Source organism: Myotis yumanensis, unplaced genomic scaffold (assembly GCF_028538775.1).
Source record: "Myotis yumanensis isolate MYYU_CA2020_CCGP unplaced genomic scaffold, mMyoYum1.0.hap1 SCAF_1, whole genome shotgun sequence".
In the NCBI taxonomy this organism is placed as follows: Eukaryota; Metazoa; Chordata; class Mammalia; order Chiroptera; family Vespertilionidae; genus Myotis; species Myotis yumanensis.
In genome coordinates this window covers 168,507,222-168,533,461 of record NW_027223752.1, presented here as the reverse complement: position 1 = coordinate 168,533,461, position 26,240 = coordinate 168,507,222, and the positions used below count along the sequence as shown (strand labels likewise).

Here is a 26,240-nt window from a genome sequence, read left to right as displayed (position 1 = left end):
ATGAGAGCAGGCAGCAAACACAATTCTGTTGCCAGCAGAACTCTGCTATCAGGGTCATGTACAAATTTTCATAGTGAAAGTCAGGCACAAGATGGCAACTGAGGAGGGCATTTAAAGGGGAAGTAAGTCACCTCAGAGAACTCCTTTTTTATTCTCCTGAGAAATTGCCAGAATGAATTAGAAGCCATTTGAGTGTTGCATTCATTACTGCTTCAACATTATTTGTCCTCAAGAATTCCCTTCCAAATTTGCATCTTGCCTAATTTGGCAAAGGATATCACCATAAAAGCAACTTCAAAACCCATTTATGTGGACAAAATGTCTTCAACAAAACTTCCATGCAAACTACTTCCAAGATGCTTTATTCCCAGACTCTCAAACCTTCAGTTCCATGTCCACAGTGCCCCTCACCTCCACCAGAAATGTTCATCTAGATATCTGGCCTTTGCCTCTAATTCAATATAAAACAACCCGCTTTCTAGGCTCATATTTCCCAGTAAGCTCTTCTGGCAGACCTCCATGATTTGTGATGGCATTATTATGACACTAGAGGCCCGATGCATGAATTCGTGCAACAGTGGGGTCTCTTGGCCTGGCCTGCGGGATCGGGCTGAAACCGGCTCTCCAACATCCCCTGAGGGGTCCTGGATTGCAAGAGGGCCAGGGAGGACTGCGGGAGGGCTCCAGGGCGTGTCCAGCCCATCTCACTCAGTCCCGATTGGCCCGGACGCCGGCAGCAAGCTAACCTACTGGTCGGAGCATTTGCCCCTTGGTGGTCAGTGCACATCATAGTGAGCGGTTAAGTGGCCTTAGCATATCATTAGCATATTATGATTTGATTGGTTGAACAGACGACTGGATGACCAGATACTAAGCACTTAGGCTTTTATTATATAGGATTCCCAAACTGGAAACATGACCAGCATTTGGACTGGCTTTCTCCTTCATCACCTGTTTTATTGATTTGTTTTCCCACCATTTTCTGTAATCAACCAGTGCCTTTTTTTTCCTACAGTGACCAGTTTACTTCATGTATTCATTATCCTAATTTGGACTAGTTAGAAAAATCCTTATCTCCCAGTTACTCATTAATTCATTTGGCCAATATTTGAGCATCTACTCTGTGCTGTAGGCTCTGTGCTAGGTGTTTAGGATAAAAAAAGTGAGCAAAATGGACTTGGTCCTAGTCCTCAGGGAGTTTCTGGGCTGGTGGAGCTCTTCCCATTGCAATGCATTCTGCAGGACACCATCTGATTAACCTTGCCAACACACTCTCTGAATAATATATTCAATGCCTCCAATGGCCTCCTGAAAAGAAAACAAAGCAAAACAACAGCAAAGCTATTCTATCATTTTAAAGCTTACAAGCTGGCTTCTATAGACTTCATTAATTTCATATTTCATTATTCTCTCAACAAATCATCTGGGTGAAACCAGCTGGCTGAATCTTCACTTCTGGACACTCCATAGTCCTTGCTCTTTGCTTTGTTACTGCTATTTCTTTTCCCAGAAGATCTATACCTTCCATTGTAATATTTTTCTAATTGCCATACAAAATATGTTCTCTCTCTCTCTCTTTCTTTCTCTCTCTCTCTCTCTCTCTCTCTCTTTCTCCTGTGAACTTAAATATTTACTCAATTTATACGGTACTTAATGTACTCAATAAAAATGTTTTCACCTTATCATGTGACAGATTCTGTGCTGCCACTGGGATCCAAGGAATAACATACTTTCTCTTACTATAAATCAGATCTCTACTTTTAGAATCTTTTATTCTTAAATACAGGGATCACTGTATTTATATTCCCTTGTTCATATAGGTTCTCAAAGATGCAACTAGTAATAATGATATCATTAATATCCACAGATTTATTTTGAGGTTTCATTATTTATTATGTCCATATACATCTTCATTATTCATTAAGTATTTAAATTAGTTGTGAGCCAGTCGTAGAAACCTATTTCAATAAAAGTATAATTTGGGAATGATTTCCTTTTACTTTGGAAGAAGAGCTCTATACACTGTAATGAATTGTAAGCCCCCAGGTAACACACTTATAGATACCAGCCTGAGAGCCACAGGTCTGATTCTGGTGAGAGAGGGTCTCAAATGCTGTATTGTGGTAATAAACAGAATTTCTACTTATTCACTGGATAACAATGCTCCCAATCTAGATTGCTCTTTATAATCCTTTATATAGCTCAGCAATACTCCTTAAAGTTATATCTAGTAGGTTTGGGATGAATAGGGATGAACCCATACAAGTAGAGGGCTAAGGATGAATAGTCAGGCTAAATGGTGAATTTATTTTCTCTGTTGGCTGTGTCACTGCTTCAGTTTGGTTTTATAAAGTGCTATGTGAGTTTAATGTTGCTTATTTGAAAAATGAAAACAACATAGGATGCTTGAGTGGTTTGGGCCCAAAAGGAAATCTGTATATGTGCCAGAAAGAGGGAAAAGGGAAATACATAATAGAAACATTTACAAAACCTAATCTGAAAAGAAAGGTTTACAAGGTATGAAGTTAAGTATGCATAAATGAGAATGAATGTTATTAATTTACATGCTCTTGGTAGCTTGACAATTCCAAACACCAATGGAGGCAAATGTAGAAAGCAAACCAACCCTGAACAAGAAGAGGAGCTCTCCCACCTGGTGCTGTCAAAGCTCAGTGGACAGCAAAAGTGGAATCCCTTTGAGGAGGCCAGAGAGGCTTTCATACAACAAAGTGGTATTAAGTAAATATAAAATAGCTGTATCTAACACAGAATTTTATCTTGGCAGGGCCCTTTAAATACAAAGGAAAATGAATGACAGGAAGTTATATGACCCAAAATTATTACCCAAGAGGTTGTAATGGCTGTTAGAATGCTCAAGTCATGAATTCTCCTTTATTCTGCTATTGGTTCTGCTTTCTGCAAGTTGTGTGTGTGTGTGTGTGTGTGTGTGTGTGTGTGTGTTCCCTTGCATCCTCTCAAGAGGTGCAACTTTTACATAGCAAACAAGAAATTCTAATTCCAAAATTACATCTTCCATGAAAACCATCTTCTATCCCCTTGCTCTAGAAACTCTGAAGATATGAATACTTCCACAAACAATGAATAAAGCTCCAATTCTATACAGTAACACATTCAGGATATGGCAGGTTTTATCTTAAAGGAGTCTAACCGCTATACAAATGCTCTCACGCACAAATAATGAAATTCTCAAAATTGGGATAAATGTGCTTTGTAGAATATTTATTTTGATGATTTATTTCAGGTAGCACTTGTGGATAATACAGCATAGCTTTGGATTATTGAGCCAATGAGAAAAATCTAAATGAAAAAAAAATTAGGGCAGGCCTTTATTAATTTTTAAAGTATGCCTTTGCTATACTCTTATAAAGAGCCAAACAGGGTATCAAAATCTCTAGAGATCACCAGTATAATTTCTTTATCATGTTCCATTTAAAATTTAATTATGCAGTCTACAACAAGAAGAATCTGAGCAGTTTAAATAGGTCACGCAGTGAGTAACTTAACAATATTCTAAAGTTTTTCTTGTAAAGATCGTTCCTTTAATAGTCTGTTACACATCAGAACACTATATTACAAAACAAGTGTAATTTAATTCAGTCACTATGGACTCATATACATCTATAAAGAATGAAATATTTTGATTTAGGTAATTTGGAGAATTAATGAAAATCATGTTCCTGATAGAACTGGCTATGATAGATGGGGAATATTTGCATACATACTTTCCTTGGATAATTGTCATTTTCATGTATTACAGCAAGGTTAAGGGAATTTTATATTTAATGTTTGGGTATTTTTGTTTTAAATCAATAATCATTCATAGCAAAGCAAAAATGTAGCCACTGAATAATTAATATCTGAATTAGAGGTTCATATAGCCTATGACTTGACACTCCTCATTGCCCATCTCAAATTTCAATTAGTATACAACTCAAATTTCTTATACTAAAATAACAAAGTAAGCACTATTTTGAATAGTTTACATGTATCATCTCATTTCATTCTCAGAACTTTTGGTCTTGTATTACCCCTCATTTTATAGGTGAAGAAAACAAGGCACAGAGAGGTTAAAAACTTACCAAGGTCACAGAACTAGTTAAGTGGCCAAACTGGGATGTGAACACGCTGGAATTAGGCTCCAGGGCACATGTTTATTATAATGCACTAGGCTGTTTATTATAATGCAATCAGGTGTCTTGTCTTGGACATAGACACTACCCAAGTGTTAATAAGAATAAGTAGCATAAAGCTATCTTTGAATGAACCACTATAATAGCTACCTTGTATTAATTTGCTTGTTGTTTGCCAGGCTCTGAGCTAAATATTTTATATAGATTATCTTCTCATTTTGACACTATAAGATGGGCATCACAATTTTTCCAAATTCACAAATGAAACATGGAGACAGAGATATTAACTAACTGGCTCACAGTCACATGACTAAGAAGTGGCAGACACAAGATTCAAGTGTGTCTGAGCCCACAGCCCAATGCCTTAACCTCTATACTAATATACACTCAACAACAGTGGAGCCAAAGAGCTTGATAACAAATTTAGGTTAATTGCTTTCAGCCAATAAGTTGAGTTTTTCTGGGTGCCAAGAATGTAAAGCAGTGAGTAGAGTGGGAAGGGTGATAGAAGGCAGAAATCACGTATCTGGTCTACCACTGGCTCTTGGGGAGAAAGTTTCTTCAAAGCTCCCTCTCTCTTTCCCTGTTATGGACTGAATGTTTGTGTGAACCTCCCTCCACAAAATTCATATGTTAAAGCTCTAACCCCCAATACCTCTGGGGGAGATTAGGTTTAGATGAGGCTGTAAGAGGAGTTCTCATGATGGGATTAGAGCCCTTATAAGAAGAGAACAGGGAGTTTGATTGATGACTACTACATTGCAACAGAGGAAATGACGAACCAGTTGGGGGGGCATTTTAATAGTTACAGTGGGACTTTATGATGGATTAGAGCAGTGGTTCTCAACCTTCCTAATGCCACGACCCTTTAATCCAGTTCCTCATGTTGTGGTGACCCCCAACCATAAAATTATTTTCGTTGCTACTTCATAACTGTAATTTTGCTACTGTTATGAATCGTAATGTAAATATCTGATGTGCAGGATATATTTTCATTATTACAAATTGAACATAATTAAAGCATAGTGATTAATCACAAAAACAATATGTAATTATATATGTGTTTTCCGATGGTCTTAGGCGACCCCTGTGAAAGGGTCGTTTGACCCCCAAAGGGGTCGCGACCCACAGTTTGAGAACCACTGGATTAGAGAGAGATGGGGAAAGTAGAAAAATTAGAGATAAATTTTGGAGGTTGAGCCAAAGGCTTTGCTGATGGATGGTCTGCTAAGTGTGAGAAAAAGAAAGGCAATATAAATAACTCTAGGTTTCTCATTTGAGCAGTTGGGTGCATGGTGGTAATGTGGGTATGGCTAGGATCCAAAAGTTATTTTTTTGGTCACATCAAGTTTAGGATATTATATCTAAGTATTGATGTTAAACTGACAGCTGGATATTCAGATTTGAGGCTCAAGGAAGAAGTTGGGGCTGGAGATATAAAAATGGAAACAATCCATATAAGGTGATCTTTAAACCCATGGAACTAGATGAAATCTCTCTCCACAACCCTCTACAATTAAAGAGAGAAGTGGGCAAGGGAAACCTGGTTGCCTCACCATTTAGAGTCAAGTAGAAGAGGAAGGACAGGCAGAAAGATTGAGAAAGGACAGCCAGTGAGAGAGGAAGAAAATGGGAGTTTGGTATCCCAGAAATCAAAGAGGCATTTCATGGAGAAGGAAGAAGTCCCTATCTTGAATGAGAAACCAAACAAGAGAACAGATAAATAGCCTTTGATTTTAGCTAGATGGAGGCTGCTACTGACCTTGACCAGGCCTGTTTAGTAGAATCAAAGGGTCAGAAGTCTGGCTGGAATAGGCTGAGAAGAAAATGAAACAAGAGAACTGTGGCAGATACCATTCCTCAAGTATGTACAAGCCATTTCCCCCTACCCAGAGTCCTACCTTCCTCCTTGATGGCAGAATATACATCTCATTATAAAGGCTGCAAGTACCGGAAGTCCAATTTTCATTCTCTAAGAGTTTAGACATGGGCAGGAAATTCTTCCCTAAACTAGAGATACTTGAGAGGAGATGCCTTTCTTTACTAGCTGCGGTCAGGTCTCCATGTGATAGCTGGAGCTGCTGCAACAATACTGTGAGCTTGAAGCACACCATGCCCAACATGCTGAGGATGGCGGAGAAGAAAAAGGGAATGTGCCAGGATGCTGAATTAACACTGGGCCCTCTCCAACCTCTTGAACTACAGCTGTAAACTCAATTTGCATTTTCCAGCTTGATATAGTTACAGTGCCTTTTAGATAGATTCAACCTGAGAAAACTAATAAAGAATATATATATATATATATATATATATATATATATGGAAAAAATATATATTTAGAACAAGGTTCATGCAGGAAAGAATTCAGTCACTGACCAGGAGTGAAGGATGCATTGTATAAAGTTAGGAGGTGGGGGTCTAGACAGGTGGAAGAGAGAACACATCTTACCAACTGTGTCTGTGGCCTCAGCGTCAGTATGCAATATGATGGTTGGGTGCTGGAAGCAGGGAATTGAGTAGTGTAAGGTTTGGAAACCAATCACATAGTCCAGAGGGCTTGTATTTTATTGTTAGCCAAGTGGTAAATCTGGAGAGAGAGGGACTCTGAGGATTGTAAGGCCCAGGAGTACCATGAAATTCTATATGGAGAACTTCAAGTCTTTTTCTTTCCCCGAATCTATTCTATGGATTTGCCCAGATTACTCTTCTTAAGGGGCAGCTTAGAACGTTCCCTGGATGAACAGTATCAAAGAGAATAATAGCTCCTCACACAGGTGTCTAAACCCTTCACATCATCCAATCATCCCCTAAGCCAGGGGTGGGCAAACTTTTTGACTCGAGGGCCACAATGGGTTCTTAAACTGGACAGGAGGGCCAGAACAAAAGCATGGATGGAGTGTTTGTGTGAACTAATATAAATTCAAAGTAAACATCATTACATAAAAGGGTACGGTATTTTTTTTTTTAGTTTTATTCATTTCAAACGGGCCGGATACGGCCCCTGGGCCGTAGTTTGCCCACAGCTGCCCTAAGCTCTCCTTCCTGCTTCTGTGCTCCATCCAACAAGATGGTACTACTTTCTGTTCTCTACACACATTCCCTGCACACCTCCCCTAGGCATTAATGATGACATTCCCTCTGTGCACAGCTCCCTCCTCTGCCACATATTTAAACCTGACCCATCTGCTCAGTCCTGCTCAGAATGTTGATTCATGATGCTGTCCTGGCTTCCTCCAATCAGAAGTGGCCCACGTTGTTGCTGAAATCCCTTAGTGCATTTAGTTTACTGACATGTCTTTCTACTCAGGGCATTAAGCATGTTCCACTTAGCACTATGATTGTCTGTATCTGCGACACTAGATCAAACTATTTAGGGGAAGGGCCGATGTTTTGTTTGTTATCTACCACAGAGCCTACAAGCATTCTAGCATATAGCTAGTGCTCCATGCACCTTTGTTGAATTAATGAATAAATGATAAATTCTGTAAATACTGAACCAGAGGGAACTGTTCTATATTAGAGGTTATAAAGGAGACAGGAAATGTTCACCTGATCTAGATTAATTAGTAAGAGATTGAACTACCAAATTTTTTTTTTTTTTAAGATTCCACATATAAGTTAAATCATGCAGTACTTGTCTTTCTCTGTCCGGCTTATTTCACTTAGCATAATGCACTCAAGGTCCATCCATGTTGTCACAATGGCAGAATTTCTTCTTTCTCAAGGCTAATACTCCATTGTATTTATATTTGCCACATCTTCTTTATCCATTTATCTGCTGACAGACAGGTTTTTTCTATATTTTGGCTGTTGTGAATAATGCTGCCATGAACATGGGAGTGCATATATCTCTTCCATAACCTGTTTTCATTTTCTTTGGGTATATACCCAGAAGCTGGATCCAATAGTACTTCCAGTTTTAATTTTTGAGGAACTTCCATACGGTTTTCCATAGTGGCTGCACCAATTCATTCCTATCAACAGTGCACAATGGTTCCCCTTTCTCCACATCCTTGCCAACATTTGTTATCTCTTGTCTTTTATATGATAGCCATTCTAACAGGTGTGAGATGACATTTCATGTAGTTTTGCTTTGCATCTCCCTGATGATTTGTGATGTTGAACATCTTTTAAGGTACCTGTTGGCCATCTGGGATGTCTTCTTTGGAAGAATATCTATTCAGCTCCTCTGCCCACTTTTTAATCAGATTGTTTGCTTTTTTTGCTATGGAGCTGTATAAGTTCCTCATATATTTTGGATATTAATCTATATATATATATATATATATATATATATATATATATATATATATTTTAGAGACCCAGTGCACAAATTCATGCGTGGAAGGGGTCCCTCTGGGTGGCCTGCAGGGATTGGACTGAAACCTGCAGTCCAATGCCGCCTGCAGCTCCTACCTGCCGCTCCGCTCATCCGGGCCCCACTGTGCCTTCTGTGGGCTTGCGCCCAATCAGTCCCGATCAGGAGAGGCTCGAGCTGCCACAGCAGTGCTTGCCAGCCATGAGCCCTGCCTCGGTGCCCTCCCAAGGGGAGTGGCCTGTGGGATTGGGCTGAAACCAGCTCTCTGACATCCCCCAAGGGGTCCCGGATTGTGAGAGTGCGCAGGCCAGGCTGAGGGACCCCACCGGTGCATGATTGGGCAGGGGAGGGACCGTGGGAGGGCTCAGTCCTGATCAGCTGGACCCCAGCAGCAAGCTAACCTACCAGTTGGGGCATCTGCCCCCTTGTGGTCAGGGCACATCATAGCAACTGATTGACCAGTTGACTGTCTGCCCCCTGGTTGTCAGTGCCTGTCATAGCAAGCAGTTGAGCAGCCTTAGCATATCATTAGCATATTACGCTTTGATTGGTGGTTCGGTTGTTTTGCAGTTTGGTCTATTTGCATATTACCCTTTTATTATATAAGACATATGATTTGCAAATATTTCTCCCATTCATTAGGTTCCCTTCTAATTTTGTTGATTTTTTTTTTTTTTTTTTTTTTTTTTTTTTTTTTTTTTTTTTTTTTTTTTTTGCTAAGCAGCAGTTTTTTAGCTTGATGTAGTCCCACTTGCTTATTTTGCTTTTGGTTACTAACATTTTTATCTTCTAATTTCTAAAGGTCTTTCAGAAGTCATCACTTCGTATTGAGGACAATGAGAAATATGAGATTATGTTAGCTACTAAAGGCCTCCACAGGAGACAGAATATCTCATTTAAAACCCCTCTAGAGCCATAAGTGGTGAGTTGAGCTAGCAGAACTTACTTTGATTCTCTTCCTTTTCCTGTTGCTAATACCTGACCAGCCAAATCCATGACTGAGAAATGTGGTCAATCAGAAACTTCACTCTTGCCCCTCCAATACATGGAATCTGTTCAGTTCAAATTTTGGATAACAAAGTTCAATGATTTAAGACAAAAACTGCATTTTGGAAACTGCAATGCAATGAATGACTTTTGTCTCTGATAGTCACACAAAGCAAGCAGTTCATGTCTTTTTGGTAGATATGAATATGAATATGTCTCAAACAGTAATCCTATGGTGAATAGTGGTAGTCTAGGAATTGGGAGTTCTGCTTCTTACACTGAGTACTTATATTCCTTAGACCCCTCAAAGAAGGCATAGAAAAAGAGATCAAGTTATTAGGTTAAAATACAAGAAAAAAAGTCTAAGTTTTTCCTGCATAACTTTACTTTTTGGCTTCTGTCTCCACTATTTTATGCTAAAATTTAGTAAAAGATGACATCTGATTTATACACTTAATTATTTTAAGTTTCATTTACCGATACTTTATGTTCTTCAAAAATTACCCTGACTTCTCAGTGGTATGCTTTCAGAACTAGCTTGTGGATCTCTGCTGTAATACTTAAGCTACTTCTATTAAGGTGTAATTAAGCCACTTTATTTTCCATACTGTTTAGTTTAGGTCGAGAAACAGTAGACTATATTAACAAGGAATTAAAATGCTCTCTCTTTTTCAAAAACAGCTACTGATATTGCAGATCACATTAAAATCTCTGTTAGTATAAACCTTGTTTATATCTTTACTCTGCTATCCAAAATCAAGTTGTATTTTTGTATAGGCACCATTTACATTAAACACCAAGCTCATAATAACTAATTTAATGCCTGCATTCCTTTTGAACAATTGGGATAGTATCATCATTTAATTAAAATACATCTACCTAAACTAAACTCCTCACCATTAAAAAACTTCTTGGAAAACATGCTTGTAATGGGGAATAAACAACAACAATTGTTCTGATTGCTACATTGTTCTTTGCCACAGCAAAACAGAAGTGAGGAGTCACATGTAAGATTGAAAGTGATATTTTCCCAGTTCAAGAAATGTAAGCATACATCCCATTTCCACCACGCTTCCCGATAAGGAGGACAGCCTGAGTACTATCTGCAGCCAGTTTAAATATTTGTTTTAATCCCGACAAGATCATTGGTCTTAATATTTATAAGTACAATGCTTAGTGCGTGTTGCTCATATAATCTAATTTTCCTGGTGACATATTATGACTATGCTTTAATTTCAGCAATAGCAAGAACTAGAAACACTGTAGCTTATCATTAGTAATGGGAAGCAAACCTGCTGCCTGTTCATACACCTTGTGCACGTATCTCATTTCAACTTCAAAGATGTTTAACTACCGGACACGATCCACCACACGATTGGGACAGTTTCACAGAATATTATCAACCAGCGGCCAGCTGCTTTAAATTACGGCTACGTAAAGCAATTAAAGTTGAAATACTCCACCCTTGCGCAATATTTGTAAATGGTCTTTTGGAAAATTTCAAGACAGTCAAAGACGATGAAAACCAAACCACAAAACTGCTATAAAATTCCATTGTCTTCCTCCCCAGCCTCCTATCACCAGTTAGCAGTTGCCTGGATTGCAATTTTCTGTTTTTCTTAGATGTCACAGCATAAGCATACTTTAGGACTAAAAGGATAAAACCCCCAGTGTCATGTTCCACTAATCATTACTATAAAACAACAAACCAAATAACTACAGGTGCCTTGTTCTTAACAGCACCAAGGTTTTCCAGGGCTCACTTGCACTTTCCCAGTGACAGGCTGAAGAAATTGGAAAAAAAAGGCTGAAAGCTAAATAACTGATTGCATTCCACAAGAGTGTACAAACAAACAAATGCTACCAAAAGAAATATTCCAAATGCCAAGAGAAGTATTCGTCATTAAATAATTGCATTATTTTATGTTAATGTAAGGAAAGGTCATAATTGTGAATGAATATGTCCAAAATGCCTGTGGAGAAAGTAAAAAGAATACCTGAGGTTCCATTAGAAGCCAACTGAGAAATAATTGACATATTCCTCACACCCTTATTGCTATGCCATTGCCACGACTGAGAGTTGCAGCTTGAATGGGATTGTTGTCATGTTTATTTTCAACATGATCCAACATTAGAATAACAAAACTTCATGAAAAAAAATAAGTAGGCTCATTACTAAAATATCTCCCACCAAACTCAGGAAGAGAGAGAACTCTCCCTGGAGTAATAAACCAGCTACAAAAGGAGATAATTCGCAGTGAATAAAGGAAATGCCACTTGGTATTCACAATAATAAGCATTGTCGCTTAATAGAATTCAGGGTGCACACCAGATTTTTCAGACATCTGAGTAATTTGTATCTGCATGTCCCAGCTCTGTGTGGGTCTCATCTGAGGGTGGTCCGCTGCTTAGCCATTCTAGAGAAGTTTGAAAGTCATTCTCTGTTCCCTTATTTGGGGATTAACTTCTTCACCACAGGCATGGGCAAATACACAACTCTCTGTCCCTGAAAATGATGTGATGCTGAAGCCTTCAGAGTGGACCTTCTCCCTAGGGAAGGCACAATGACAAACACACACAGGCGATACATACACCAGAGCACACATCTGCTTTAACCCTGCAAACCAGCACACAGTGGAAATGTTTCTTTGGGACGTTATCCAAAGAATTAAGACATGGAGTAATTTAAATATTTGGATCACAGTAAACCGTTTTTTGGCCATATTAATCATGATCCTATAAGCAAAGATTTTCTTTACATAAAAAAGCAACCGAATGTGCTTATCTCCTGTAACAGATGGTGACGATATGTATGGTTCCTATTCCCTGTTCATTATCATAGTCTGTTCACACTTCTTTTTTTTATTCTTAGGATTCTTTTGTTTTTCCATTTCTAATAGTTCCCAATACCCTATGCCCTATTCATTTGTTCACAAGTGGTTACTGAACATCCTGTAAAGCTAAGGCATGATGCTAGGTGCTATATGCAATGCTCAGCAAAATATCTCTTAAATAATTGCCACTCCCTTCCTTTCCTTTTTCTTCTAATAAATAGTGGTAATCATTTTTTATAGAGAGCTCGCTATAATTTGCATCCTGTTAATCATATCTTATTTCATACAGTGACAAAATATAAAAAAAATACATAAAATAGACTGATCATTTATATATTGATTTCTTTCCCTGGTGAGATAATATTACTAAGTGTTTAATTCAGTGATGATAAGAAATACAAACATATCTATATTATCATCAAAACTATGATATAAATGCTTTAGAAGAAGCTTAAGATTCTTTTATAAATCTATAAATCCTTGAACACAGTAACAATAATGGATATACTGAAGGAAAAAACCCAATTCCATGAATATAATAAAGGAAAAAGCATGTTGATGATTCCTGTGAAGAATATAGCTCATCTACACATCCCCAGGTACAGGATCTATTCTAAAGGAATGAGAACTTCTCTAAGTCATATGTGGACATCACCCTCATCACTTCTTGGTTATATCACCTCTATGTGACTCACACACAGTTTTTGGCATTTACATAGTGAAATGTGAGGTCTTAAATCCGATATGAGGGAGATAAAGTGAAGAAGTCCTCTCTAAGAGCACACAGCGCTTCTATCTGGGAACATCAGAAATCACGCACAGAATAAGCACAGCACGTCTGCTCACCTTGGTAGGCTTCCAGCTAACTCTGTGGTCGTCTCTCTAGAGGGGAAAAAAGAAGATATGTATGAAGAGCTTATCTTGTTAAATTCTAAAAACGTGTTTAATAAAACCATAATATAATGTTCCAAGGCATAACAGTACCATATATGTGCAAAAGATACTGTATATGCAGGTGTTCAGGAATTCAATATTGGTTAATCACATTTCTGATTAATTCCTATAAATGTTTCAATGGTTATTTTCAAAGGAAAATATTTTTCAATATATTTTATTGATTTTTTACAGAGAGAAAGGGAGAAGGATAGAGAGTTAGAAACGTCGATCAGCTGCCTCCTGCACACCTCCTACTGGGGATGTGCCCGCAACCAAGTTATATGCCCTTGACCGAAATCGAACCTGGGACCTTTCAGTCCACAGGCTGACGCTCTATCCACGGAGCCAAACCAGCTAGGGCAGGAAATTTTACACACATGCAAAATATCTGCTTCTACTTCTTGGTGGTAGAACTTAATTAAGTTTAAAATATCAAAATTTAAAAATGTACAACATATAGAAGGAAACAGGAGGGGAAAAATCCTAAACTACCTTTTTAGATATTTTTTCAGCTAAACAAATCATCTGTCTTCTCTTTCCAAGAATCATTTAGGAACATATTCTTTTAAGGTTGTGTCTTTGTGTTAATGCTGTCACTTGAGATTTATAAAAGAATAAATACAGCACAAAATCCAATTCTTTTAGTAGCAAATGACTGCTTTTCACGTCTTTGTTACAATGTCCTACCAGTTGGAATTATTGAAGGCACATGCCTATGATAATGCAAATGGCACAAAAGATAAGTCACTAGACCAGACACAAATTTAAAAACTGAATTTTTCCTAATCAATATTTTGTCCTTCTATTAGAGATGTGCTCTTGATAGCAATGTGAAGTGATGATGAGGAGAGCTTGATGTTGAGATATTTTAAAAGTGGAGCTGGGCTCAACTTTAGGTGGAGGGATTTAAAGTGTAATTCCTAGGGCTTCTGGGTTGAACTTGGAGGCTGATGTGCTTGGAGAGAACATGGAAGCTCCATATACCTTGTCCTAGGCATCTCTTCCATTTGGCTGAGTTCTGTCTTTCATCATAAACCAGTAATCTGGTGTGAATCATGTGACACAGTGACAGACGGTGATTTCCTGCTTTGGTGGGGCCTGGGTGTGTATGATTAAAGGATGCCTTTCATCAAGAGACCTCTAGGCAAAACAGGAAGATAAAACTCAGATTTCAATGGGAAGAATACAACTTTGGCTACTCTCCAGACACTTCTTTGCAAGCAATAGAGTCTAGCATTTTTGTTTTACTTTTCCAATGAGATTTCTATTAAAAAGGTACAACCATCTGGTGGTGTTACTCCATTTTCATATTCCATGGAGCACTAGACCTTTATTTGCAAGTTTTTGACAAAATGTTCAGTGTATGACTTATTATCAACATTGTCAATGAAGGTCATCTTGGTGTCATCCCTGAACACCCTTCCCAACTGCCCGATCCATGAATAGCTATTCTTGCTGTTCATTCCATCACATGTCCTCAAAACTAACAGACGGAAAAGGGAAATAAATGGCTAATGAGTTACCACCACTTTTTTGCCCCCTCTCCAGTGGTGGGCTGTTGTCAGATTCTACTTCCTGCTCCAGCCCCACCATGGACTGAGGATTTGCTCTGAAAGCAAGAGTTTAACACATGTTCTTTTGACTCAATATCATGTTGACTTCTTTCATACTGTTTTTCGTGTGTGTGTATGTGTGTGTGTGTGTGTGTGTGTGTGTGTGGAGAGAAAGAGAATTTTGTCCTACGGTGCTTGAAAACATAGTAAAAGTGCAACTGAAATTGAGTTGTAGTTTTGATACTTGTAAGTTGTCTTTGAATAGAGGGTGCTACTCTGAACATGATGCTAAGTATAGAAGAAATCAAAGAAAGAGCTACCATCTTTGTCTGAGGGCAGTATTTAAGAGGTACACCTAGACATTATAAAGGAGATAGAGGGAGGGAGGGAGAGCTGGAAAGAGGTGTAAATGGGAAAGGAGAAGAAAGAGAAGAAAGAGGAGATTTAGGCGGTATATCCGATGGCGTTTAGGTGTTCTGGAAATATTAAGATCCAAAATAAAGTTGACATTTACTTTTCTTATAAAAACCTTCTTAGAAGAAAACAACAATGAAAGGTCTTCTAAAAGCCATTTCTTGTGGACAATAAAATGTGGAAGGAGCAATTCTCTATATCATCTTTATAGTCATACAGAGTCTCAGGGTTTAGAAAGGGAATTTGCTCTCATCTAGGAATTAAGACTTTAGCACTAGGCAACTAGAGTGGGGATTCCCTTCACTTTCCATGGACAGCTCTCTCTAAATATCATTTGCAATTAAATGTTTATATTACTTTTCAATATCCAAATGTGACTTTGAATTATATAGAAATCCATGGTTTTTTTTTTTTTTTTTGGTAAAAATTTGGAAAATACAGAAAAACCCCCAAAATAAAAATAACCTGTAATTATATAAGATAGAAAGAATTTCAATTTATTACCATTCAGTATTTATTTCTATGTGCTTATGTCTATATGCACTTTTCCATAAGTGGAATCACACTGTGCATAATTTTGAATTCTTTCTTCCTGTAACAAAAAATAAAAATGATATTTGATGGTTGTATTATCAAAAAAGCATAATTCTTAGAAACAACAGTACAACCACTTCTTTGGGTCATTTGATCCCTTTAAAAAATCTCATTAAAAATATTTCTAGAAAAAAATTTACCTAGAAAAAAATAATATACCCATTCATACACACACAAAATGTGGTATACAAAGGTAGATGGTGTATGAACCTCCCCAAGCAAATATGCCAGCCATGGATCAGGAATCTCAGCTTTAAACTCACATTATCTTTATTCATCTTGTCAATTCAAATAAAGGACCTCCTTCATGAACTGTCTGGGGCCCTCCTGGCTTCTAGAACTTTCTCCTATTTATTTGTGATAGCACCTGGGTATTGGAGGGACATTCTGGTTCTCCTATAGAAATGTTCTTTCCTAAATAATCATACAATATTAAACCTTCAGCTTTTATTGGTATAGAAACTGGCTTTTGAGAGAAAGTATTCATTCACTCAGCAAATCCATAGTTGAAAGCTTTGTCCACTGAACTGCTGAATGTTTCACCTGTATTCATCTCTTCCAAGAATTCAGTGTCTACTTAAGGCTGGAATTGTGGACACCCCAGCTAAAGAGACACCCCTCCTTTTCGTCTGCCTTTATGACATTTATCACAACAGAACTATCTTTTAAATTTTATTGTTTCTCATTCTGTCACTTGAGACCAACGTATGTGAATACTCAATAAATATGTGTTCAATTTGTAAGGAATGAATTCATGAACTTTTCTGACCTTCTGTTGCCCTTGAGTGTTAGATATACGTTTAGAACTTGATCATAGTAACAGCAGCAACCTAGGGTTGAGGTATAATTACCTTTCTTTCTTTCTAATCTTTTATCTCTTTATTTTTGCTTTCCAGATTATCCATATTTTAATATTATGAGTCCCCTTGGTGTCTTTTCAAACTATTTTGGACATACATTATCATAAGCCCACGTATATCATTTCTCAACCTGGTACTAGTGCTAGACTGGCATTTTGGGCCAGATATTCCTTTGTTGTGAGGGGCTGTTCTGTGCATTATAGGGTGTTTAGCATCATCCTTGGGCTCTACCCACTAGATGCTAGTAGTATCTACTCCCTTCCTTTCCCATTTGTGACAATCAAAATGTCTCTATACATTGTCACATGTCTCCTAGGGTCAAAACTGCTCTAACGGAGAACCACAGCAATAGAGCAATAAAATTTAGGATCCATAATTGACTTCTGTTTCTAAGCCTTGCCGGATTAACCAACACTTTCCATGCCCATGGAAAAACATAGTGACAGCCCTTTCAAGAATGCTGGTCTCACTGTGGCTCCTGCCACCTACGTTTGTTTGCATGCTCACAAGGAGTATGTTGTGTTTGTTCCCCAACCCATTTATGTTAGTGGTACTCATGCTAATTTTTAAATCTAATTAAACATGATGTAAAACTGATAAACTATGAATTTGAAAAACATTGTTTCTTTGAAAACTAAGTTGGACTCTTTGGAAAGATTCTTAAATCAGTTTAAGAAAAACTGATGCTGAATTAGGTCTAGAGGCAAGACAACTATAAATACTGGGAAAGAAAGAAAAGATTTTGACAAGTGTCTTTTCGCTTTTTGTTCCTCTTCACAAATAAGTCCAAAATTCCTAGATAATGAATTGTGGGTGTGATTTATGCACAAAAGACAGTGCCTAACTCCATTCAGTAGATCACACATGGAAAGGAAAGGTGCTGGCCCGATCTTTATAGCGAAAGACAAATGGTGGGGGAAGTATGCTCTCACACAGTAAATACTAGAAGAGGAAAAACCTTCCATACAACCATGTACTCAAAAAGTTACATTACAGCCTGGCTGGTGTTGCTCAGTGGTTCAAGAGCATTCGCTCTTGAATCAATAGGTCACAGGTTTGATTCTGGGTCAAGACACATGCCCAGGTTTTGGGCTCAATCCTCAGTACTGGGGCTGTGCAGGAGAAGCTAATCGATAATATTCCTCTCTCATTGATGTTCCTATATCTCTATCCCTCTCCCTTCCCGTCTCTCTAAAAATCAATACAAACATATTTTTCAAAAAGTTACATTAGAGTTATAGACATTACTTCATAGAAAAGGTAAGTATTTGTTAGCATAAATGAATGGATGAACACAGTTTAAGTGATAATATGTTACCTAAAAATGTGGTGATTCCATTGGAGCATTGTAGCTCCATGCTTTAAAAAAATACAAAGAAAGTTGCTAGGATTCACCAACCAATAGGTACTATTGAGATCAGCAAAACACTACAGTTTTTAAAATGATGAATCATTCACTTTTATCTGTTTACACTTGCTAACAAATCTGAATTATTCACGTTTTCATAAATTTATATCTTTTGTAGAAAAAAAAGCCCTGAGGAAACTAAATTTAGCAGAATGTGCTATGCTTCACCTAGACAAAGCTCCTTCATAACCCAACTGAGAGGACTTACAGAAGGTGCCACACAAAAAGTTGTAGGGCAGTGAAACGACTTTGTATGATAATGTAATGGTAGATACATGGCATTATACATTTGTCCAAACACATAGACTGAACAACACCAAGAGGGAACCCTAATGTCAACAGTGAACTTTGGATAAAAACTTTGTGTCAATATAGGTTCATCAATTCTAACAAGGGTTCAACTCTGATGGGGGATGTTGATAGTGGGGGAGGCTGTACACATGTCATGACAGGGGGTATGTGGGAAATCTCTCTACCTTCCCTTCAATTTTGCTGTGAACCTAAAACTGCTCTAAAAAAATGAAGTATATAAGAAAGTATATAAAAATGAAGGTTCCATAAGACCATGCTTTTTTTTTTTTTACTATTTAAAAAAATATTTATTGTTAAGAATATTACAGATCCTCCTTTTCCCCCCATTGTCCCCTCCACCCAGTTCCTGCCCTGTCTCAGGCCTTCACCACCTTACTGTTTGTGTCCATAGGTAATGGTATATGCATATAAGATCTTTGGTTAATCTCTTCCCATCCCCTCCTACCCCACTTCCCTCTGAGATTCCTCAGTCTGTTCATGTTTCCATGCCTCTGATTCTATTTTATTCATCAGTTTATTTATTTTTTATTTTAAATCTTTATTGATGAAAGTACTACACATTCCTCCCTTTTCTCTCATTGACCCCTTCTAGCCTGCTCCAGCCCTTCCCTGTGGGCCTTCACCACACTATTGTCTGTGTCCATGGGTTATGCATATATGCACATAAGTTCTTTGGTTGATTACTTCCCACCCACCCACCCACCCACCCTCCCCCAACTTCCCTTTTATTTATTTATTTATTTTTTTATTTTTTTAAATTAAATCTATATTGTTCAGATTATTACAGTTGTTCCTCTTTTTTCCCCCCATAGCTCCCCTCCACCCGGTTCCCTCCCCACCCTCCATCCTCACCCTCCCTCCACTGTCCTCATCCATAGATGCACGATTATTGTCCAGTCTCTTCCTGAATCCCCCACACCCCTTTCCCCCCCAAGAATAGTTAGTCCACTCCTTTTCTATGCCCCTGATTCTATTATAATTACCAGTTTATTCTGTTCATCAGGTTATTTATTCACTTGATTTTTAGATTCACTTATTGATAGATGTGTATTTGTTGTTCATAATTTGTATCTTTACCTTTTTCTTCTTCTTCCTCTTCTTAAAGGATACCTTTCAGCATTTCATATAATACTGGTTTGGTGGTGATGAACTCCTTTAGCTTTTCCTTATCTGTGAAGCTCTTTATCTGACCTTCAATTCTGAATGATAGCTTGGCTGGGTAAAGTAATCTTGGTTGTAGGTTCTTGGCATTCATCACTTTGAATATTTCTTGCCACTCCCTTCTGGCCTGCAAAGTTTCTGTTGAGAAATCAGCTGACAGTCGTATGGGTACTCCCTTGTAGGTAACTGATTGTCTTTCTCTTGCTGCTTTTAAGATTCTCTCTTTGTCTTTTGCTCTTGGCATTTTAATTATGATGTGTCTTGGTGTGGTCCTCTTTGGATTCCTTTTGTTTGGGGTTCTCTGCGCTTCCTGGACTTGTAAAGTCTATTTCTTTCACCAGGTAGGGGAAGTTTTCTGTCATTATTTCTTCAAATAGGTTTTCAATATCTTGCTCTCTCTCTTCTTCTGGCACCCCTATAATTCGGATGTTGGTGCGCTTGAAGCTGTCCCAGAGGCTCCTTACGCTATCTTCGTATTTTTGGATTCTTCTTTCATTTTGCTTTTCTGGTTGGGTGTTTTTTGCTTCTTCGTATTTCAAATCTTTGACTTGATTCTTGCAATCCTCTAGTCTGCTGTTGGAACTCTGCATAATATCCTTTATTTCAGTCAGTGTATGATTAATTTCTAGTTGGTCCTTTTTAATAACCTCAAGGGTCTCACTAGATTTCTTGAGGGTCTCACTACATTTATCGGTGGTCTCACCAGACTTTTTGAGGGTCTTACTAAATTTATCAGTGGTTTCTAGAATGTTCTTGATAACCCTTAAAAATGTGGTTTTGAACTCAATATCCAGTAGTTTGCTTTCCTCCATTTCTGTCATTTGTGTCCTGTTTCTTTATCTCTGCATTTTTTATGCTTCCCTGTGTTGGTAGAGTGGCTTTGTGTGCTAGGTGTCATATAGGGCCCAGTGGCTCAGCCTCCCCAATTACCTGAGGTAGACACTCTTGGTGCACCCCCTTGTGGGCTGTGTGCACAGTCTTGTTGTAGTTAAGCCTTGATTGTTGTAGGTATCACTGGGAGGAATTGACCTCCAGGCCAATTGGCTGTGAGAATCAGCTGTGTCTACGGTGGGAGAACTTCTGTGCTGAAGACACCCTTATGAGGCAAGACTTGCTTCAGTGGGGCTTTGGTGATCACTGAGTTTGCCCCCTGAGTGTGTCCCTTATGGATCTCAGGAGTTGTAATCTGGATGGTCCCACTCTGACCACTGGGTACACTGACTCTTGGATCTAAGGAGGTGCTAATTTAGCCTCTGCCTGAGGCTACCCAGCAGGAGCTACAAAGAGATCTGCAGATTCACTTTCTTTGTTTGGGGTTTGGAGGTGCCCAAATGAGGCCCAGCTGTGAAGCAATGCAAGCTGCTGTGGGGCCTTGGACCTTCTTTTGGAAGTTCTGGGTCTGTCTGGCCCAGCTGCAGTTTGTTAGGTAATTTTCAGATTGCAAAGGGCCAGGGCATTCATATGCAAAAGCCTCTGCCGGGGCGAGGTCTCAGGGGATCAACAGGGCGGAGCAAGCAGCTATGGCTGATCCTTAGCCCTGCCCTAAGGGGCCCCACGTCTCAGTTTACAGGTAATTGCTGCAAGCACCTCCGAGAGAAAGCCGCCCTTGAGTTCCGAGTTCTGTCCGCTGCCAGACCGTCCAGTCTCTCCCCGAATGAGTCTGGGTGCCCTAAGACTTCCCAGAACCAGAGTTCAGAGCAGTCAGGGGCTTGTGACTCCCTCCCGATTCAAAAAGACAGCTGTGTCCTCAGTCGCCAGCCCTTGCCGCATGTGCCTCCGTACCTCTGCACTCCACCTCTGCAGCTCCTCTGAGTCTCAGTGTGCTTTTCTCTTTTCTTCTAGTTGTAGAATTTCTACTCAGCCAGCCTTCCTGTAGTTCTGGATGATGTCTGTTTTGTCTTTTAGTTGTATTCTCGAATAATTTGTGGGAGGCAGCAATTTCTAGTGTTTACCTATTCCGCCATCTTGGTTTTCTGACCATGCTTTTTTTTCAATGAATTTTTATAGGCTACAATGTCCATTAACATTGGTTTCTAACCATAAATGATCTTCATCACTAATACTTAGTCATCTGATATACTCACGGAGCTCTCCGAATATATTCAGCATGCTCCAAGATGAGTCAGATCCTGACCCTCTTTCCAAGGGTTTATACCCCAGTAAAGGATATTATGCAAGGTATTAAGTGGCGAATACTTTTTATTCTCCCACAACTGAAAGCTCCCCTAAGCCAAAGACCACATCTTATTTAAAAATTTAAATACTCAGTGCCTGGCACACACCAGACACTCAGTAAATATAAGTGCAATAGAACCATGAAACGTTTTCTACTTGAAGGTAATTCAATCTCTTCAATTCATTTTTTTAAAAGTGCCTGCTGTTGTTATAGCAGTATTCGAGTTTAATTGCACTAATTTCCTTTCCTTAGTTTTCATTGCCAAGATAATCTGATTTCAAGAGGAGAGCAGAATGCTAAAACTTGAATGAAAACAATGATGAAAAATATGACAAGGCGAAATTATATGTTCTGAGAAACAGAGTTGTCCTAGGGGCTAAGAAGCAGACCAAAATGATGGAGGGTGTGTGCTTCTGATAGGTTGCATATCCTTGGGCAGTTCCTTCTGCCTCTCAGATCTCCAAGTCCCAGACTGTAATAATAATGCTGCCCTTTGATCTAGAGTGGTTGGGTCAACCATCAATGGGAACAAAGAGGAAAGTTCTCTGCATATTTGAAGTTGTGCTATAAATTTAAATTTATCGAAGTTAAAAAAACAGTAGAGACAAATGTCTTTCTAAAAGCAGACAAGTGTCCCATGTGTATTACACAGTTCTTGTAGATTTAGAGTTCCTTAAAAAAACTTTAATTTTAAATGTGTAGTCTGTTTGCCAGTGCAGAGTGATGCCAGTTTTGATCAGCTGTCCGAAATAGTTTTCATCCTCCACTGCTCCTTTCTTTGCCTTTCCTGAACTATTCAAACAGTTCTTTTTTTAGGAAGTGTTGAAGCAAGGGCACACCATCTATTTCTGTGCAGCTTGCCAGTTTCCAAAATTAGCTGACAAGTATAAAACAGAGGACATGAGCCCCCATGCTAATTGTGTGTCAGCCTGAGAAATATTTTTAAGACCTGGAATGTTTCTCTCCAATGGTACCTACCAGTCTTCCAAAAGCACAAAGACTTTAAAAAGTGTTAAGATACGTTGTTTTTTTCTTGCCTCTCCTGAAAATGATTTAACATTCTGGTTGTAGAAGGACTGAAATTTTCTTTAGCTTAATTAAGGGTAAAATATTACAATCAAGCAGACTTTTTTCTTTCCTTTCTTTTCTTTTTTTGGTCACCAGGCTTGGGGCAAATTGTGGACTTTTAAAGTTGGATCTAATGCCAAATAATACAAAGGCAAGAAGACTAGCTTAAAGGTATCGTTATAAATCCATATATATATTTTTTAAATATATTTTATTGATTTTTTACAGAGAGGAAGGGAGAGGGATAGAGAGCCAGAAACATCAACGAGAGAGAAACATTGATCAGCTTCCTCCTGCACACTCCCCACTGGGGATGTGCCTGCAACCAAGGTACATGCCCTTGACCGGAATCGAACCCAGGACCCTTGAGTCCGCAGGCCGGCGCTCTATCCACTGAGCCAAACCGGTTCTGGCACAAATCCATATATTAATTTAGGACAGACTACGTCTTATACGGTGAACCTCAGCCCTGGGAAATCCCAAAACCTCAGAGACTGAAGTTCTTTATGACATAAGGAAAGCCCCAGACACTCCTCCTTCCTCTTGCTCCCACTTTCTCTCCCCCATTTATGAGTCCCTATGTTCTCTTTATTGTGGCTGTTCTTTATTTCTTCTCTCCCACTTTTATCCTTCCTCAATTTTCACTCATATGATTACACTATTTGTGTGTGTGTGTGTGTGTGTGTGTGTGTACCTGTGTGTATGTCTGTATATAGATACAAGCAATTACATGGTGGCATGTACACACACACACACACACACACACACACACACTTGCTGGGTACTTACTTAATACCAGCCATTTACATGTGTTCACTCACTTAATTCTTTAAAAAGCCTCATGGAGTTGTCACTATGATTAAAACACAATAGAGATGAGAAAAACACGACACAAAAAATGTTAAATTGCTTCCCAAAGCCACACAGCTAGGGACAGGTGGAGCCAGGGTTGAACCCTTGCTTTTGCTAACTATTCTACACTGATACCAAGTACATACAAACTACAGATGTAATAAATGCATTACACATTCATTCATTTGTCTGGGTTCTGTACTAGAGCAGTGAAAAACCACAAAAAGCGATGGTCCTGCTAGTAGGAACTTTACAATCTGGAAGGGGGAGATCGACACTACCTTCCACAGTACCTGTTAGGAAGAAGAATAAAGTAGGTGGGGCTAGAATGGAATAGTGGGAGTCATAGGAGGCTATTATTTTCTATAGGGTGGTCAGAAAGGGCTCTCAGATAAGGAGACTCAGTGAACACATGACTGCATGAAACACCTGAACTCCTCCCACCTTAAACCTCATGCTGGTTCTCTCCTTTGCGTTATTTCACTTCACTCTTCTCTTCAGCAAGTACTCACCCAGTACCCACTGCATGGAGCAGACAGTACTAGGTGTTACTGTGGCTTAAAAAATGATAGGTCTGGATCTGTACATTCAAAACACTGACAAACTAAAAGGGGAGACAAGACCCTCAGACAAACTCCCCCCATCTCTTAGAAAACTGTAGGTGTAGACAGAGATCCTTCACATCACTACAGAGGCTAGCCAGCCCCTCAAATCCACTCCTCTGTGGAAATGAATGAGCTACCAGCCAGGGGCATTCACAGACCTGATCCTGACTGCAGACCAACTTCACAAGAGGGACCCCTCCAGGTTCCCTCTGCCTACCCTGTGTTCACAGGGATTAACCCTTCCACATCCCTTAGCTAAAAAATTAAGTCTATAAGGCGATGCTTATCTTTAAACCACGTTTGGTATTTAGCTCAAGCTGAGGGTCACCACTGTGGGGAGATGGGACTTTTGTCCCAAGTCCCTCAAGAAACAGAAATGTACTGGGGGAAGGGAGGGTTAGAACTAGTGACCTACATGGGGCAGCAGGCCTGCCTTGGATTTGGGGTGTCAGGAGACTTGCTGCACTAATATTAATGTCACCTAATCACTGATGTATCCAGCATCCTTCTGAATAGTCCTTTCAGAGTCCTTGCTAAGCTTTTACTTGACTTAAGACTTCTTTAGATTATTTTAGTATTCCTTATATAAACCAGCCACTATTATGTGTCTTTGTTTGTGTTCTTGTGCTCAACTGCCTTGAAAATACAATTGCCAAAGGTTTCTCTTAATTCTGCAAAACAGCCCACAGGCCATACTGTCGTCTCTGAAGGCGGCCACTGTTCAAATAGCACTGCTGTCCCATCATTTCCAGGTGGTGTTTTGTTTTCTTTCAAAAATGTCATCTTGACACTGAGCTCAGAAATGCACCTGAAGAGGAGACGCTGCTGGTGGCATTAGGAAGAGAGGAGTGCGTCTCCATGAACACTTGAGTTTACCTATTAGTCACCACACTCATGTTCTGTGAACCTACCACGGTTCAATGATGTGATCCAGGAAGGACCTGAGTTTGGCCATTAGGAACAATTCCTGCTCATTAAAACTCACTTATTTAGACTTTAGCAATGGCGAACGTAACTAGCCCTGAGGGACAGTTGCAGACCCTAGAAATGGCACCTTACGTCCTATTTACCAACTTGTGCTCTCAGAGACAGAAAAGCAAAGGCAAAATCAATAAAAAAAAAAGACAATGTACATGTAAGGCTGTGTGAGTGTGGTTTTAAAAGCATTGTTAACAAAACATCTCTCCAAAAAATAAAAATAAAGAGGTGTATTTTCTTCAAATACTATGTTTCTGCATGGGGAGGGGTACCAGGTTTGTAAAAGACCTCTGCATTTAATAAGGCTTCATTATTGTGCTGGAGGCTGTCCTGCAATCCATAAGTGGGCTTCTTATGGGAACATATTCCAAAAATCATTAATCAAATTAAAATTTTTCTTGGATAAATCAGTTTAAAAGGAGGCCCATTTTGCTATAAAGAGTAATTTTTCTCTATTAGCTCCCAGAGACATAATCTCACTAATAAGTTCTTTTAATGAGAGAAAATCATCCTCATTCCAGATAATTTCTGGATCAAAGAGGGATTTGCAAATACCAGCCTGCAATGTAATGTTTGACTAATGGCCTAATCCATCAACTGAGAAGTATTGGTATTGAGTTCACTAATGTTCATTTATTTATTCATTTGCCCAATGAATATTTCTATAGCTCCTACTATGTGCCAGTTTCCATGTGTTGGGGATTGAGCAGGGAATAAATATAGACTCCTCCTTCAGGAGGTTGGGCATCTTGGTGGGGAAGCCATCAAACAAAGGCTTACACAAGTGAATGTCTAATTGTGAGGTAGCAGGGCGAAATTTTATCCACCCCATCCAGGATCAATTCCCTAGTGGAGAGGCTTTTAATAAAACAAATCCAGAGACTGCAATAGTGTAATAATGCCAAAGTCATGACTGATAAACATATTTTAGCAAGAGGAAGGATGTTTTTTCTTATAGAATCTAAAATGCAAAAACTGTCTAGTTTGAAGTAGATGTGAGTACTTCCAGGACTTTCTGCACTTTTCCAGGATA

The 26,240-nt window shown here is 38.9% G+C and overlaps 1 protein-coding gene across 2 annotated transcripts in view; it reads right to left on the bottom strand.

Annotated features, from left to right (window-relative positions):
- CELF2 (CUGBP Elav-like family member 2) overlaps positions 1 to 26,240 on the bottom strand; it is an 862,326-nt gene that overhangs the window by 396,592 nt on the left and 439,494 nt on the right. For both annotated transcript variants that reach the window (XM_070391817.1, XM_070391760.1), the window contains one exon: positions 13,137 to 13,172. Coding sequence is in view for 1 of the 2 variants with exons in the window: in XM_070391760.1 (XP_070247861.1) it covers positions 13,137 to 13,172 (36 nt within the window). In the remaining variant the exon portion in view is untranslated. The remainder of the gene's footprint in view (positions 1 to 13,136; positions 13,173 to 26,240) is intronic.